This window comes from Myxine glutinosa, chromosome 1 (assembly GCF_964187855.1).
Source record: "Myxine glutinosa chromosome 1, kmMyxGlut1.1, whole genome shotgun sequence".
Taxonomy (NCBI): Eukaryota; Metazoa; Chordata; class Myxini; order Myxiniformes; family Myxinidae; genus Myxine; species Myxine glutinosa.
Window position 1 is genome coordinate 346,241,915 of NC_136261.1, and position 18,976 is coordinate 346,260,890.

The 18,976-nt window shown below is 41.3% G+C and overlaps 1 protein-coding gene across 2 annotated transcripts in view; it reads left to right on the forward strand.

Annotated features, from left to right (window-relative positions):
• The window catches only part of LOC137413029 (uncharacterized), an 80,149-nt gene that overhangs the window by 54,763 nt on the left and 6,410 nt on the right, over positions 1-18,976 (forward strand). Inside the window, exons 5-6 of one of the 2 annotated variants that reach the window (XR_010981598.2) lie at positions 7,515-7,871; positions 13,613-13,658. Coding sequence is in view for 1 of the 2 variants with exons in the window: in XM_068098411.2 (XP_067954512.2) it covers positions 7,515-8,229; positions 13,613-13,658 (761 nt within the window). In the remaining variant the exon portion in view is untranslated. Of the gene's footprint in view, positions 1-7,514; positions 8,230-13,612; positions 13,659-18,976 lie in introns of both variants that reach the window. The other variant, XM_068098411.2, reaches the window with a different exon arrangement.

Consider the following 18,976-nt stretch of genomic DNA (forward strand, 5'->3'; position numbering starts at 1 on the left):
GCCATGGTGACTATCGTTAACACCTGTTAACCTTCACCCAAGACTTTACCCCAATTTCCCCAAAAATTTACCAATTAATACTTAATTAATAAATTTTAATTAATAAAAATATTATTTTATTATTTTATACAAATACACTTTTAGATCCCGGACGTAGACCCAATTGCGAATCCGCAAATCGTAATTTGGACGAGCCCCCAATTCTGTTACGTGGTCCCCTCGGTGACTACCTGGTCTCGGTGACCCCCGGACCGTGAGAGGACCTTCGCCAGAAAGTAGTATTATCCATGCGCTTTCGCAACGCAATTCCTATGAATTCCACCCAAGAGAAACTGATGTTCAATGATATATTTCCAGGGTAAGGATATCATACAATTTCAAGGATACAATCACGGGTATATTCCCCGAGCAATCAACAACAAACAACCATCAACAATTCCCAATCCACAATCAATTCCCTATATGATTAAGATGGCCATCTTATATATGTGTGTCCACTTCTGTACTCACGACCCCCTTTTGGTCTCTGCCCCTCACAATGTCTCTGGGCCCCTCCTGACCAAGATGCTGGTCGGCGTCGCCGCACTCGGGCGGTTGAACGAACCCCGGGTGGACGTTTTTCCACCGGGCAGGTATCGTACCAGGCACCGCGGCTGCAGCCCCTCGTGGCCACGCGAAGCGGGTACGGTAAAGCAAGCCAAAAGCCCCACGCCGCTTGCAAGGCGTGTTAGGCCCCAACGTGCGACCCGTACGCGTCTGTTTAGATGGTGCCGCGAACGGTGCCAGACGCGGGGTCGATGCACGGCCCCACGTCAACTTGACGTCTCCACCGGGTAGGTACACGTCCCGGTAACTCCTCTCGCCAGACGGGCTTCGGAACGCCACTTTTCCACGCAGCGCAAGGTCGATCCCACCTTTCGTCGGAGCGGGGCGAGGAAGAAGAATCCTCGTCGCTTTTCTTCCTCGTGTCTTTTCCTCTTCCGTTTCCGGTCACTTCCGTTTCCGGACACTTTTTCAGAAGGGCTCCTGACCCTCCAACCACAACAACCCTTAATCTATTACACATGGATAAGCAAAGACCTGAATGGTAATTCACATACATTCACATAAATATGTAACAGGGAGGATGAAAGTGACTGGTTGAGAAGAGTGATGGAAATGAATGTAGAAGGAAGTAGAGGACGGGGAAGACCGAGAAAGACTTGGCTAAAGATGGTCGAAGAAGAAATGCGGGCAAGGGGGTTAACAAGGGGAGATGCAGAAAATAGGGCAAAATGGAGAACATTGTCATGGGGACCGCAAGGCTAACCCCCGCTCTAGCAGGGAAAATGGCCTTAAAATCCCTGTTCTAGTTGTATTTACATTTTTTATATATGATGTAAATAAAAACTTAAAGTTCATATTAATTTTTGTGATGTTTTATAAAGTTCATATTATTTTTGGAGATTTACATTTTTTGTGTGATGTAAATAAAAACTTAAAGTTCATATTATTTTTTGTGATATTTTATAAAGTTCATATTATTTTTGGAGATTTACATTTTTTAAATGTGATGTAAATAAAAACTTTAAGTTCATATTATTTTTTGTGATATTTTATAAAGTTCATATTATGTTTGGAGATTTACATTTTTTTATGTGATGTAAATAAAAACTTTAAGTTCATATTATTTTTTGTGATATTTTATAAAGTTCATATTATGTTTGGAGATTTACATTTTTTTATGTGATGTAAATAAAAACTTTAAGTTCATATTATTTTTTGTGACAATAAATAGACTTATTGAGACTTAATCAAGAAATTCGCATGCTTGAAAGATTTTTTCCACACTTATGAATATATGATGTACTACGTCAAGGTTACGTGATAGCGAAATTTAAGGTCAGATTCGGATTCGTGGGCACCAAATTACTTAGAAACAGTCGAAAATAAGTCAGAACCAATTTGGCTGTTGACCAGTGATTTAGTCCCTGAAAATTGTTCAATATGTACTCGATAAGTCTTCTTGAAGTCCTCTTTGTTCGTTGTTTTATGTTGGTATACCGAGAGTGTTGTGTGTACATAAGTGTATACATATTTTATGTTGGTATTTTAAGTCAGGTCAGTCTTTTGGGACTGCCACTGGTAACATGTAACCACCCCCAGTGCTATCTGCCACATGGTCGGTTTGTCAGCGACTGAACCGACACCCCTCACTGGATTTGCAAGTGTGGACGGATGCAACGGGATTCAAAACGGTCTGTGCCACCCTGCCAGGACTAAAAACAACGCCTGACAAAGGGTGGATGAGCTCCCTTCAAGAGCCAACGGCCATCTAGTCCAGAGATGGTGTCTCCGAAAAAAAAACACCCAATGGGAGTAGGAAAATTTATTTAACTGCTTGGCCTAGTTACCCCCTCGTGCACAATGGTCCTGTAATGAGGGTTCCTTGTTTCAGGACAAGGTGAAGGTTTTGCCAGTTTTTCCTCTTCTTCTTTTTCTCAATAGCTCTCAGCCATGTTTTATGCAAACTTCAATTAAAAAATAAAATAGCACCATCACAAAACAACAAACAAAGAGAACTTGTTACTTCCCAGCTGCTAAAATCGTCATAAACTTTGTAATGGATGCCAAAATAGGGTCGATACATGGCAAGCACCATCTATTGGTCAGTACGATTGCAGCAATTCTGGGTGTGAAACAAGGGTTAATGGCCACCATTCCAATGAAAAGCTACTACTCGATATAACTACCATGTGGTCCACATTGTCAACCATGAGGGCAGTGTGCCAGAAAGGCATCCATGGATTGATTACCAAGTATTGGGTTTGGCTGGTTGACCTGAGGGCCACAGTGTAGCAGCTGACACTGCCTGTTTACAGTGGGTGGTTCTGCATTTCACAGACTATGCCCTCAGCATACTGTAGCTTCAGCAGGAATTACCTCTTTAACTGTGAAAACTATATATAATATTATATATATATATATATATATAAATAATCTACAGTGCATTCAGAAAGTATTCAGACCCCTTCACTTTTTTCACATTTTGTTATGTTGCAGCCTTATGCTGAAATCGTTTAAATTCTTTTTTTTCCTCATCAATCTACACTCAATACCCCATAATGACAAAGAGAAAACAGGATTTTAGAAAGTTTTGCAAATTTATTAAAAATAAAATACTGAAATATCACATTTATATAAGCATTCAGACCCTTTGCTATGACACTTGAAATTTAGCTCAGGTGCCTCCCATTTCTTTTGATCATCTTTGAGATGTTTCTACACCTTGATTGGAGTCCACCTGTGGTAAATTCAATTGATTGGACATGATTTGGAAAGACACACACCTGTCTATATAAGGTCTCACAGCTGACGATGCATATCAGAGCAAAAACCAAGCCATGAGGTCGAAGGAACTGTCTGCAGAGGTCAGAGACAGGATTGTGTCGAGGCACAGATCTGGGGAAGCCTACAAAAAATTTCTGCTGCATTGAAGGTTCCCAAGAGCAAAGTGGCCTCCATCATTCTTAAATGTAAGAAGTTTGGAACAACCAGGATTCTTCCTAGAGCTGGCCACCCGGCCAAACTGAGCAATCGGGGGAGAAGGGCCTTGGTAAGAGAGGTGACCAAGAACCCGATGGTCACTCTGGCTGAGCTCCAGAGATCCTGTGTGGAGATGGGAGAAACTTCCAGAAGGACAACCATCACTGCAACACTCCGCCGATCTGGGCTTTATGGCAGAGTGGCCAGACGGAAGCCTCTCCTCAGTGAAAGACACTTGAAAGCCTGCTTGGAGTTTGAAAAAAAGCACCTAAAGGACTCTCAGACTGTGAGAAACAAGATTCTGTGGGCTTTCATGTGTCTTTCACTGAGGAGAGGCTTCTGTCTGGCCACATCATAAGCTATCTATAAACGTTGACTCGACGTTTGTTCAAGGAGGAAAAACCCCTTGGGGAAGTGGGATATTTATGGTATTAATATTCTTTTGTAATAACATTAATATTGTTGCGGTTTTGTGGTTGTATAAAAGGTTAATTTCCCCTCATAGTTTAGTTACACTACACGTAGCCTCGTTTAAGCTCAGTTATTTCATAGTAAATGTAAGCGTAGACCTTTCCTATGTTTAGTTTGCTTTGAGTAGAATAATGAGAGTTAGGTCTCCTTCCAATGCTTATGATGCCTTGATTGTTTGTGGTTTTGGTGCGAAATCCCACGAGGCCGGCCTGAACAAGTCGATCAAGGCCAAAGGAAGGCGGGACAGGAAGAGTGGGAGTGACCGGTAAGCACGAGCCGCCAATGAGGGCTCGAGGGGAGTGGCTTACCACTGCTGCAAAAGGCGTGGTTTGGAACATTCGATGCGGGCCAGGGCGTGGCAATATAACCCTGTCTCCCGGAGCCCCCACCTCAGTTATGAGGGGAGAGGCGCTTGTTGAGTTGTGAGGAGGACACGCGCATGAGTTACAAGTTGAGTTCTCGGTTGAGCTTGAGTCAGATCCTCCGTTGAGTTACGAGAGTGAAAGCACGCAGTTGTATTAATCGTGCTGTGAAAGACAGCCGTGCCGGGCCAGAGACGCGCGAATATTTCCTTCCGCCTGCCTGCTTTGCCAATACACGCGCCGCGAGGATCCTTCCTTCCCACCTGCCTGCCTGTCTACGCCGGGATACGTGCAGTGACCGCCAGAGGGCCACGCCGGGTGAGCTGTTCCTGGACGACCAGAGCCGGCGCGTTCAGCGCATGAACCATTCTTCCTTCATCCCCCTGTGAGTGTGAATGGCCCCATTGTCTGGGAAATAAGTTAAGACTGTATAAGACTGCCCTGTGTGTCTGCTTCTTCTACCAATCATTGTAAATAATAATTAAACCTGTTATTTATTTGATTCGAGCGTCTCGTGTTTTCCATCATTGACTTAGCATGGTACGAATTATATCGCTCTGATCGGGTTCCAATAGCACGGACCACGTGGTACGCCATCCGCTCGGGTGTACTCAAATTATGCGTGGTTCGTGCGAGACTTGATCCCCGCTTCCGCGGCGGCGTGGGTACTTAGGCACGTGCGAACATTGTCCCGAAGCCCTGTCCCGCGTCTGACCGGAAGTGGCGACTCAGTCTCGCGGTTTCGAAGACCCAAGGAGAACAAGGGGCTTAATCTCCCCTTGGTAAGGGAACGGGCTTCGCGCAAAAACCGTAGCAATATTATGCTATTATCGTTAATTTTGTTATTCGAAGCGGCCTTGGAAAAACGCCACGATAAAGCTAACTTAACATTGATATACACCTCAACATGCAACCCCATTGACGGCAATGGCGGGGAAAACCCGGTCGGGTGAGAAAACCCCCTTGGGAAGGGGGGCAAATGAATGCGCTACAACCTTCATTGTGTAACCCTTCGTCATCCTGTCAAGTTTGGTTGAGATTGCCTAAGTAACAACGGATGTATTGGGGTCAAAAATTCATCAGACAGACAGACACCAAATTGCGTATTTTCTATATTCTCATGAGTCTGATTTACATCCAGGAACATAAAAATTATGGTTAACCATTTTGAAATTGCCTCTCTTTCATTTAAAATTTAAATGCTAGAAATTATGTTAAAACACTATTTCACTTCGAGTTTGCCCGAGCAACGGCAAGCTGAAAGTGCCTGGCGACCAGAACCGAGTCACTGGAAATGCACACACTGAGTGTGCACAAAAACGCCTCATTATCATTCACACGTCATTTGGAAAGTTCCGTATTGTAAGAGTCACGTGATAAGCTGGTGTCATGAAATGTAATCAACACATAAGCTGTGGCTCTGTTCTTGCATTGCATTATAGGCCTATTTATATTGTGTGTGAGAAACCAATTGAGTAAGAGTCATGTGATGGCATGATATCCAATTACAACTGTTCGTCATTTGATATTGTGCTTTATACAAACATTACGCAGGCAAAGTGAAATCTGCTCCTTTGAAAACACGCTCTCCTCGGGTATAACGTGATACATCTTTTTCACAGACTAAAGTCTTATAATGGATGACCTTGTGTTTTTTATTTCTATATATATATATATATATCACGTTTGGAAGACAAGAATATTGGCAGGAATGAGTGTACGTTTACATAAATTTACACAAGACATTCATGGACAACAGACAAGCCACATACATAACATAGTGAATGGGATTTGAATGTGGGATCCCAGCATCATGAGCTACAGTCACATGGGATTTTTGGAGTTCACATCATGAGTTTTGATTTGCTCTTTTATAGCCTGCCAATTATTCCTCAATTGTATACATGTACATTTATTGCAGTACTAGCTAAAGTACCCGGTGTTGCCCAGGGAAATCAAATGATATACTCGAATAATTATAAATTTGTGTGGTTGACAACAAATCATTACAACCTCAACACACGATCTTCACAATACATATTATTCGATCGCCTGCGGGGAAAAAAGAACTCAGGCAGTGTATAAGCACAAGCCCCAATTGAGGCCTGAAGGGCAATTATCTGGTTTTATCTGGTGTCAATTTTTTTGTGGGAAACATAGCCCTCGGCCTTTCTCTGGACGAAAGAGGTGGCCCGGGCTAAGTTTGGTCGCACTGGTTCCTGTAGGGTCCGAATGCAAAGTTGAACAATCAAACAAATAAACTTTCCTCATTATGTAAGTCGGACCACCCCTTTTAAGGGTTTTTTATTGATACAATATGGCTGCCAGGCCACGTGACCGATGAAGTCATAAGTTTACATTCTCCAATATAATTGTTGCGTATATCTCACTCAATAAATTTCAAACTGATCGGACTAAGCCTTGTACTGATAGGCTTATGACGTCATAATGAAGGCAACAATGACGTCATCATTAACAATCCTTAATTCCACATGCGGAGTTCTTTACAATGAGCCACGTTTCAATCTTTTCCATGGAGCGGTTTTGGAGATATAGAGGTCCAAAGTTTTTCGGTTCTTCATTCCAAGATGGCGCTTGTATGATGTGACCAATGATGTCATAATTATCACTGAAACGTTCTACACGTGTAGAGGCATATTTTGGTAAAACTTCAGTGTCAATCGCACCAAAGGTTGTTGAGAAAATGAATTTTTAAAATGCAGACACGTATGTACCGCATACATACATACGTACGACATACATATGACATCCATACACTTTTCACTTCGTGAGCGCAGGGTAATAACTTATGTTCTCTTATGACTGAAACACAACCATCACCCCATTTTGTGTTTATTTGGCTTGACGACACCGGTCAGCACAGAACTGTAGGGAATAATTGCACCATTCCACTCCAGTGATGCACTCGATGCTAATATTAGGATGTACTCGTGAACTTATGCCCAACAAATACAGTTTGTCTTACAGAAGTTTTCATCTGTTCCATCGTTACATCACGGAAGTAGCTACTTTTAGCCTTAATACGGAATGCTGTAACCCGTTGAACACAGGAAGACCCTTTTTTGTTGATGTTGGAGTAGATATTAAATCTTAAGTTCTCCTGTTTTGTTTGTCTGTCTTCTTCTGTCCATCCAGGGGACAACACGTCGCTGTCAAGCCTCTTCAGCACGGAAGCCTTTAGTTCATCGTGCCCAAGATGATGATGACAACGACTCCGACAATATGGATGTTGGACAACAGTTGGACAGTCTTTCTCCTTGCCTTGTTCGTCCGGCTTTACTCTCACCCGTACAACGTCTTCACTACTTCCACGGTTACTGCCGTTCCCTCTCTCCTCCGGACTCTGCTAGCTGTGGTGTCCAGGTCTCACCACGACGTCCGGGCCCGATTTTGGGGCAGCTTTTGTGCTGCGGTGTCGCTCTACTTGACAAGGAGAGGCCATATAAGTTGCCAGCGAGCCCCGTTTCCATGGAAACTCAAAGCCGCCACGCAGTGAGTGACCAAATGATGGAATGTCGGGGAGGGTTTATCGATTGTGAGGATGAAGAGGATAACTATTGCTGTGGAGAAAAACACCTTTGGTTTTGTTCTCGAGGATTTTATGATGAAGAAGAAGAGGGAAAATATTTCAGTAGTTGGATGGAGAGTGAAAAAGACTTTAACAAAGCACTTAATGCTTTTCAAATGCATAACGGTGGAGGGAAGTGTATCTTTGGGACCAAGGCTGGCAAGAGTACAGAGAACTCACTGAATGAAGTAGACATGACATGTTGCTGCTTGGGTTCAAACCTTAATACTGTACCAGTTGGTGAGACTGTGGTAAAGAAGAAGAAGAAGCCAAACAGACAAGGTGAGGTGTTATTTGTACTCCTGGCCAGCGGTATATGAATATAAATATAGGCTTGTATGTGGCTTGATGCATAACCGGGACTGCTTTGATCAGCAGGTTAATGAGATGTCCTTGCCACAAAATGAGAAACGTAAATTGTATGCTGGGCTGCTTCGGTCAACTCTTTCTCGGACAGAGAAAGATAAGAAACAGTTGAGGTATATCAACAGTGCAATTTGAGATTATATAAGGACCTGCAGCATATGCAGGTTAGATGGTGGAGACATAAAGCAGCGGAGATTCAAGTTTTGCTATTAGACACAACACCAAGGTCTTGTTTGACCCATTGAAAGAAACGTTTGGGCCACGTCGATCTACCATTCCACCCACAAGGTCGGCAGAGCCTCACTAAGTACTTTCTAGAATCTTTTTTTATGTTGAAGGATCTAGTCACGGACTATATAGTCCTCATCTTGTGAAGAAAGAGAGAATAGTCGAAGAGTTTTTGAGGAAGTAAAAAAAAAATCTGCTTTTTGAAAAGGGGAAGGTCGTAAGTGTTTGGAAAGACATGGGAAGGTGAAGATTCCAGAGTTTGGCAGGGGAGGGGAAGAAACAAACATCATAACGGGCCATCCTTGAGTTGCCAATGGCCACACAATAATCATGAGATGTAGTGGCTTGTCGAGTAAACCGTGGTCTCGCTAATGGTGGAGATACACGAGCAGAAAAGATAAAGAGAGCCAATTTTGCTTCGTAATTCGAGCCGCTCGAGTTTTGAGGTCAGATTGGGAGAGTTGATCAGTCGGATTACTTTGGATTCAATTCTGTCCAGTAAGTATGTGGAGCTGGAACCTCCCCAGATGTTGGAGTCGGCAGTACTCTATACAAGGCCCAATCAATCTTTTATATAGTTGAAGCAATTGTTCAGAGGAGAAGAATCTTCAATATCTGAATATGACTCCCAGTTTCTTCGAGGCATACTTAGCTATTTGTGTAATGTGTGGATTCCAGGATAAATTTGATGTTAGGGTAATACCTAGTAGGTTTATTGTATCACATAGTGTAATTGTGGAGCTTTAAAAGGAGATTGTTGAGTTGAGAGGAGTTTTGGAGGGAGATGGGAAGAAATTGAGTTTTAGAAGAATTACACTTAACTTGATTACATTTGTCCCACTGGGAAATCTTGTCTAAATCCTAATTTAAAGAGGTGGTTGCGATGAAACAAGATGTAGATCGAGTGAGGGAAGATGGGGCAGATGGGAAAAACATGGAGGAATGTTATGTCGAGTCATCAGCATATCAGTCCATTTGGTTATTTGTAGAAGAAAGAAGGTCATTGATGAAAAGAAGAGTGTTGGAGACAGGACGGAACCCTGAGCGACACCGCTGTTGATAGGGAAGGAGGGATATTTGAACAATCAACAATTACGGAGATAGAGCAGAGATATATATCTGGCCTAGTCATGATGAAGAATTATAGTGTGGAAGCTTAACTGTGAACGATGCTCTTCTTGGACTGGTGGAGTAGAACCCTATATATTCTGACCTAGATCTGGCTGCTCTATCTTCTGACAAATTACAAACTGCTTTGGGTCAGGTGAACAGTGGCAAGGCACCCGGGAATGTCGAATGCACATACCGGTGGTGGGAAGTTTATCCTTGGGACCAAGGCTGGCTAGAGTACAGATAACTCGCTAAATGAAATAGACCTGACTTTGCTGCTTGGGTTCACACCTATATTCTCAGCTTCCATACAGCTCTAGCTATACCATATTTGAATGCAGTTGGGCTCGGGCTGTGGGGAAGCTGACAGGTTTTTCATTATGTATGGGATTGCAATGATTGCCACAGAAGTGTAACAATGCCACATTGTTACATCGGGAAGCAGGATAATGCTGAGTGTGGTAACTGCGGAGGTACAGTCACGTGAAATAATAAGTACACCCCATGTAAAGTTTTGACCTTTTCAACATATTTCAACATACAGCTATTTGATCTTCATTTCAACAATATTGATAGATAAAGGTGATATAATATAACAAATATCATGAAACATTTACAGTTTGTAGTCCATTGTATAATTTAAATAAACATAAATGCAAATTTTGCATGTGGAAAAAGTAAGTACACCCTTGGCTCTAATAGGTGGTATTGCCCCCTTTGGCAGAAACAACCTCAAGTAGGCGTTTCTTATAACTATCTACCAGTCTCTGACATCGACTGGGAGAAATTTTTGCCCACTCCCCCATGCAGAATTCTTTCAGCTGTGCGATGTTTGAGGGGTTTCTTGCATGCACAGCTCGTTTCAAATCCCCCCACAACATCTCAATGGGATTTAGATCTGGGCTTTGACTTGGCCATTCCAGAACCCTCCATTTCTTTCTTTTCAGCCATTCCTTGGTGGATTTACTGGTATGTTTAGGGTCATTGTCATGTTGCAAGGTCCACCTTCGGTTGAGCTTCAACTTTCCGACAGATTGCCTCACATTATCCTCAAGTACCCTCTGGTACAATGAAGAATTCATAGTGGATTCTATGATGGTGAGCTGCCCAGGCCCTGATGCAGCAAAGCTGCCTCAAACCATAATATTTCCACCACCATGCTTTTCAGTTGGTATCAGGTTCTTGTGGTCAAATGCTGTCTTTGGTTTTCGCCAAACATGTCTTCTGGTATTGTGGCCAAATAGCTCTACCTTTGACTCGTCTGCCCAGAGCACATTGTTCCAGAAGTGCTGGTCTTTGCCGAGGTGTTCATCAGCAAACTTTAGTCTTGCCCTGATGTTCTTTCTGGACAGCAAATGTTTCCTCCTGGCACACCTCCCATGTAGATCAAATTTGTGCAGCCTCTTTCTAATGGTAGACTCGTGCACTTTGACATCAACAGTGGCAAGAGCTACCTGTCGGTCCCGTGATGACATGCTGGGGTTCTTAGAGACTTCTTTCAGCATCTTGCGGTCTGCTCTTGGGCTGAACTTGCTGGGGTGGCCTGGCCTGAACAAGTTGGCAGTTGTTTGGAATCTTCTCCACTTGTAGATGATCCTCCGGACAGTCGAATGATTGATTTCAAATTGTTTGGAGATCTTTTTAAATCCATTCCCAGACTTGTAGGCATCTATAACCTTCTTTCTGAAGGCCTCAGAGAGCTCTTTTGATTTAGGCATGGTGACGCCACACACTTCAACAACACAGAGCAAACCAAACTAAATGTCTGAAGTTTAAATAAGACAGGTTCCTCCAAGATCCTCTCTGACGATGTTCTAATCATTTGCACATGAGCTGGTGCACCTGATTCTAATTTTAGGTATTTGAAGTAGTGATAAATGTAGGGGTGTACTTACTTTTTCCACATGCAAAATTTGCATTTATGTTTATTTAAATTATACAATGGACTACAAAATGTAAATGTTTCATGATATTTGTTATATTTTATCACCTTTATCTATCAATATTGTTGAAATGAAGATCAAATAGCTGTATGTTGAAATATGTTGAAAAAGTCAAAACTTTACATGGGGTGTACTTACTTTTTCACGTGACTGTATGTCTTTACCTTATGACCCTGGAAAGATCTTTAGCTGTGTTGTTACCTCCGCTGCTGCAGGTAGACGGAGGTTACGTTTTAACCCCTGTTTGTCTATCTCTGAGCAGGGTATCTCAGAGATGTGACAGATTCGGGAGAAACTTGGTGGACAGGTTGGGAGTGTGGCAAGGACGTGATTTTGTGTTTTGGTTAGATTTTGTTGAAAATCCGGATACTATAATTTTAAGTGATTATTCACTATTGCGTTATAGGCCCAAAAATGATACATAACACAATATCTAAAAATGTTATGGACAGATTTGGAGGTAGCTTAGTGGACATGTTATTGATTCGATTTTGGTGAAGATCTGCATCTTGATCCGGATCCGAGAATTTTTAAAAGTGATTCTTCACCATTGAGGGTTGGGCCCAGAAACGATATACAGTATATATAGCATGATATTTCAAAAAGTTGTGGACAAGTTATGACAAAACTAGGTGAATTAGTTGGTTAGGTGACGAGAACAAGCCGATTCGAGTTTGGTTTAGGTGAGGATCCAGATCTGGCCTATCAGTGGGAGACAAAACGTAAACTCTTCAGCCTAACCTAGGCATGCGCTCTACCGAGTGCTGTTCTTGTCCATTTTATTTTTTTGCTGCCATTCTTGCTGAGCCCAATTCAGAGATTTGTCAAATGCGACTTTGCATGTTTGGTTCCACTCTAATGGTAAACGATTTGATTTCCAAAGAATGCAAAGAAAAACTGAAGTGAGTGGAACATTGATCAGATATCATTTCTTTTTTTTTTGCTGCTCCTGATTTGAACCTCTGCTCACCCTCGAGCCAATATCTGAAAGAGGTCGTACATCACGTTGCTGCTGCTGCTGATGCTGCTGTTGCTGCTGCTGCTGCTGCTGTTGTTGCTGCTGCTGCTGCTGCTGCTGCTGTTGCTGCTGTTGCTGCTGCTGTAATACAAAAAAATAATCAAGAAATAGGGACAGTTTGGAGAAACTTTTTATCCCATATTTTTTTTCATTGGCACCGTGGTTTATATTATTGGTGCATATTATGTGCATCCATCTGAGCTATCAATTTAGCAATAAGTTGGAATCTCAGGATTGTTTCTTGATTTCTTGACTCGCATACATACCGTAAAACGGGGTGAATAGGGACAGCCATAAAAATCCTATTTATTCCTATTTAACCCATATATGGGGTTAATAGGGACTATAAGTTGCTTTTTAAAAAAACAAGAGAACACTTTCAACCCAAATATCAACAAATCAGTTTGGTTATCAATTTTCAGTGAAAAAAGTTTCCGAACTTTTTTTCAGTTTGTGTCCCTATTCACCTTGCTGTCCCTATTCACCTTCTTGTCCCTATTCACCTCATTTTACGGTATGTATGTGAGTCGTGTGGTGTAGTGGACTTACATGCCTGCCTCACAAGTCAGGGGATCTGCGTTGAATGGAGACACGGCAAGTGGGTATGGGAAGCAGCTGAAAAAATAAAACATACGGGTAGACCCAGAACTATCCGAGTGTGACACACACAATCAAAATAATTAGAATGAGAACGAAAAAAATACACGGGAATGAGCACTCGATATCAAGAACAATTGACACGCAGAGCATAACATTGACGGCAGCGCAGACTCATCCAGTGCGATTACTTAGCTTTTTGGAAGCAGATCATTCGCCACATCAAGAGAAGCAACCACGACCAGAAAACCGGAAAAGGAAATCAATGAAGTTGTCAGTTGATTTACAGTTGAATGCAAAACGTAAATCGGGCCCTTTGCATTCAAGGTACACCACATGATCCAGGTTCAATGAGCTTTGTGTACAACTTGGTGTAACATCTTGCACTGTGCGTGTTTCGCAGGTGACTTCAAGAATTTATCCCTCAGCGATAGCATACCTGCAAACAGGTAACAGAGTTTTCCATTCGCCATTGCTATTGATAGATCAATGTCTTTGCTTTACATTTTTCAGCATGTTTTTGCTGAAGTGTTATGTGTACCACGAGGTAATGGTCAATATATTTTTTGTCTATTGAAAGCACTCCAGGAGCACAGTGATGCAACCATTGCGCAGGCTTGATGGGCCGAGTGGCCTCCTCCTGTGTTGAAGTTCCTTGTAAGGGAGCTTCTGTTTCTATATTATTATTGCTACTAGCGGACACTCCCACCCCCCGGGCGAGAGTGCCCTTCTCGGCCCACCTTCGGTGGACAATGTGCAGCGGAACATTCTTGGAAAGGCACTTTATAATTTTTGTCATTTTAAAAAGACATTTTATTAATCACAACATGTCATATTCCACATGATAATTTTGGGTAGATTCCATTATATTATGAAGAAGGGAAAGGCCGATGATTTGTAATACTGGCTGCCACCAAAGGTGGCGCTACAAACTCCTACATATACATATAATTATATATGTGTGCATACAAACTCCTACATATATATACATATATATATATATATATATATATATATATATATATATATATATATATATATATATATATATATATATAGTCAGGTGAAAAAGTAAGTACACCCCATGTAAAGTTTTGACTTTTTCAACATATTTCAACATACAGCTATTTGATCTTCATTTCAACAATATTGAAAGATAAAGGTGACATAATACAACAAATATCATGAAACATTTACATTTTGTAGTCCATTGTGTAATTTAAATAAACATAAATGCAAATTTCGCATGTGGAAAAAGTAAGTACACCCCTACATTTATCACTACTTCAAATACCTAAAATTTGAATCAGGTGCACCAGCTCAGGTGCAACTGATTAGAACATTGTTAGAGAGGATCTTGGAGGAACCTGTCTTATTTAAACCTCAGACATTTAGTTTGGTTTGCTCTTTGTTGTTTGAAGTGTGCGGCGTCACCACGCCTAGATCAAAAGAGCTTCTGAGGCCTTCAGAAAGAAGGTTATAGATGCTTACGAGTCTGGGAAGGGACTTAAAAAGATCTCCAAACAATTTGAAATCAATCATTCGACTGTCCCGAAGATCATCTACAAGTGGAGAAGATTCCAAACAACTGCCAACTTGTTCAGGCCAGGCCACCCCAGCAAGTTCAGCCTGAGAGCAGACCGGAAGATGCTGAAAGAAGTCTCTAAGAACCCCAAAATGTCATCACGGGACCTACAGGTAGCTCCTGCCACTGTTGATGTCAAAGTGCACGAGTCTACCATTAGAAAGAGGCTGCACAAGTTTGATCTACATGGGAGGTGTGCCAGGAGGAAACATTTGCTGTCCAGAAAGAACATCAGGGCAAGACTAAAGTTTGATGATGAACACCTCGGCAAAGACCAGCACTTCTGGAACAATGTGCTCTGGGCAGACGAGTCAAAGGTAGAGCTATTTGGCCACAATACCAGAAGACATGTTTGGCGAAAACCAAAGACAGCATTTGACCACAAGAACCTGATACCAACTGAAAAGCATGGTGGTGGAAATATTATGGTTTGAGGCAGCTTTGCTGCATCAGGGCCTGGGCAGCTCACCATCATAGAATCCACTATGAATTCTTCATTGTACCAGAGGGTGCTTGAGGATAATGTGAGGCAATCTGTCAGAAAGTTGAAGCTCAACCGAAGGTGGACCTTGCAACATGACAATGACCCTAAACATACCAGTAAATCCACCAAGGAATGGCTGAAAAGAAAGAAATGGAGGGTTCTGGAATGGCCAAGTTAAAGCCCGGATCTAAATCCCATCGAGATGTTGTGGGGGGATTTGAAAGGAGCTGTGCATGCAAGAAAGCCCTCAAACATCGCACAGCTGAAAGAATTCTGCATGGAGGAGTGGGCAAAAATTTCTCCCAGTCGATGTCAGAGACTGGTAGACAGTTATAAGAAACGCCTACTTGAGGTTGTTTCTGCCAAAGCGGGCAATACCACCTATTAGAACCAAGGGTGTACTTACTTTTTCCACATGCGAAATTTGTATTTATGTTTATTTAAATGATACAATGGACTACAAAATGTAAATGTTTCATGATATTTGTTATATAATATCACCTTTATCTATCAATATTGTTGAAATGAAGATCAAATAGCTGTATGTTGAAATATGTTGAAAAAGTCAAAACTTTACATGGGGTGTACAGTACTTACTTTTTCACGTGACTGTATGTATATATATATATATATATATATATATATATATATATATATATATATATATATATATATATATATATATATATATATATATGTATATATATATATATATATATATATATATATATATATATATATATATATATATATATATATATATATATAATATTCCGTTGAACTTGGGGCTGACTCAGAAGAAGACCTTTGTTGGTCGAAAGCTTGGTCGACAATTAAAGATCGACGTCCTGAAGCTACGTCCGCGTCTTATTTAATCTAACGATTATATACAGACTTGGCATTTAATATGGAATATTTTTTTTGTGGGGGTGAACTTACTTTTCAAGATGTCTTAGAGCCTAAAGTTCATTGGAATTATGTTGAAATTATTCTAGATTTTGTTAATGTGACCTTTTAAAGAAACAAAAACCACATTTGACATTTCGAAACAAATAAATTGATCCTTGAAAGTAATGTAAACTGATATCGAACTCAATTCATGGACAGTACTGTGTTAAACTAATGTACGTTTTCCAGAAGTATCTCTTTATTTTGCACATTAGCCAAAATTTTTTTTAGCAAACACAAAAGTTATATTACGACTGGGATTACGGACAGTAAAATTACAGTTCAGTATTTCGTGTAACCCCCACGAGCATTCAGGAGAGCACATACACGTTGAGGCAGGCTGTTCACGAGATTTGCCAAGGTTTGGACAGGAATCGCTTGCCATGTAGTGACAATAGCCTGCTGCAATTCACGCACAGAGGTCGGCTGCTGGTCCAAGTGGTCGATTTGACGCGTTAATTCTGCCCACAAGTTCTCTATCGGATTAATATCCGGGGACATGACAGGCCACTCCATATGCTCTACACCTTGGTCAGCAAGCAAGTGTTGGATCATGCGAGCACGATGAGGCCGTGCATTGTCATCTTGGAAGACAAAGCTTCCTCGAAAGGCTGCACGAGCAAATGGAAGCAATGTTTCTTCCAGAATGGCCCTGTACTTGAACTGGTTCAGGTTTCCATTCAGAACAACAAGGTTAGTTTTGCCCCCTGCATGAAAAGCAGCCCAGTGGTCACCCCACCACCTCCAGCTTGGACTCTTGGCACTATACAATCTTTGTTGAAGGCTTCATGCACTTGTCTGCGCACTCGGACGCAGCCATCTTGACGATAGACCAGAAATCTAGACTCGTCACTGAAGATCACGTGATTCCAGTGTCCTCGCTGCCATTGACGGTGCTCTCTGGCCCACTGCAATCGGCGCTAGCGGTGTTGTCTGGTCAGGCGTGCCTTTCCCAGGGGACGCCTGGCACGATAGCCTGCTTGAACCAGTCATTGGTTGACTAGCCTTCTGGATACAGGCACATTTGTCAGTTGCTGCCACTCAGCCCTAAGCCGATTAGCTGACTTGGTATGGCCATTGCGGACTAACCGGTGCAGCTGGCGATCATCCCTCCTTGTGGTTCTGCGGGGACGTCCTGGCCTCGGTATTGGAGTAGGGACACCCCTCTGAGCATTTCGTTTCAGGATCTTTGACACCTGACCTTGAGTGATGCCATACTGCTGAGCAATAGCACGCTGTTTCATGCCGTAATTTCGTAAGGCCACCACTCCATGACAAACAACATTGTCGAGTTGACGGACCATCTCCAGAGGAAGCGGCAATAACTTTTGGAGACGTGCAGCAGTTGTTTTCCACTAATACAGAACGCAGCAACCCTTGTATACCCGACTGTGAAGCCAATCTTCAAATGCACCTGTCCGTACATTTTGCCACGCCACCTGTGATATAATCCTGTTGTTGACTTCTTGCTGCGACAGACAATCAGTGACATGGTTCTTTTAACAAATAAATCACCAAAGTGTAAAAGAAACTCACCAGATTGATATACTGAGTTAAGAAAGTAAACCCAGGTCAAGAAAAAAAAAAAATTCCATATTAAATGCCAAGCCTGTATATATATATATATATATATATATATATATATATATATACATGTATATATATATATATATATATCAGATATCATCTATAAATGATATCTGATCAATATATATACAGGGTGAGTCAGATGTAGCGCCCGATTTCTGTTTATATATACATTTATTTCTACCTTCTTGCACACTGTAATACAAATGGCAAACAAACAATCAACTGATAGAAATATATATGCATATATAAACAGAAATCGTTATATACATTTGTATATATAGATAGATAGATAGATAGATGGATATATATAGATAGATGGATATATATAGATAGATAGATATATAGATAGATATATAGATAGATAGATGGATATATATATAGATAGATAGATGGATATATATCGATAGATAGATAGATATATAGATAGATAGATGGATATATATAGATAGATAGATAGATGGATATATATAGATATATAGATAGATAGATGGATATATATAGATGGATATATATAGATAGATAGATAGATATAGATAGATAGATATAGATAGATAGATATATAGATCGATAGATGGATATATATAGATAGATTGATGGATATATATATAGATAGATAGATAGATAGATGGATATATATAGATAGATAGATAGATAGATATATAGATGGATAGATAGATGGATATATATCGATAGATAGATAGATAGATGTATATATATATAGATAGATAGATAGATAGATGGATAGATTTTTTTTTTTTTTTTTTGTATACTGATTCGAGGCTCGTGAAAGAGCTGACATTTACTTCACAAACAAATCAACCAGACAAACAAAATATATAAAAAGAGGGAGCGGAAGACAAGATGGGGAGAGAAGGGGAAGCACACAAACACTTGAGAGCACACAACATTTGAGAGCAGGGAGATGTGTGGGAGGGAGAGGGCTTGGGGGGAGGAGGCGTGGGAAGGGGGGGGGGTGGGAGAAGTATAAAACACAAGGACACCAAGGACTTCCAGGACAGAAGTTGGTATTTCAAAAAAGTGGAATTGTGGTGAAATTAGCGGGGGTAGAAAAGATCAAGGTTTTGGATGGGGGAAGATAAGAGATGGTGGTGAACAGCTGTTTTAAAGACCTGGAGGGTGGAGTGGGATTGAAGAGAGTG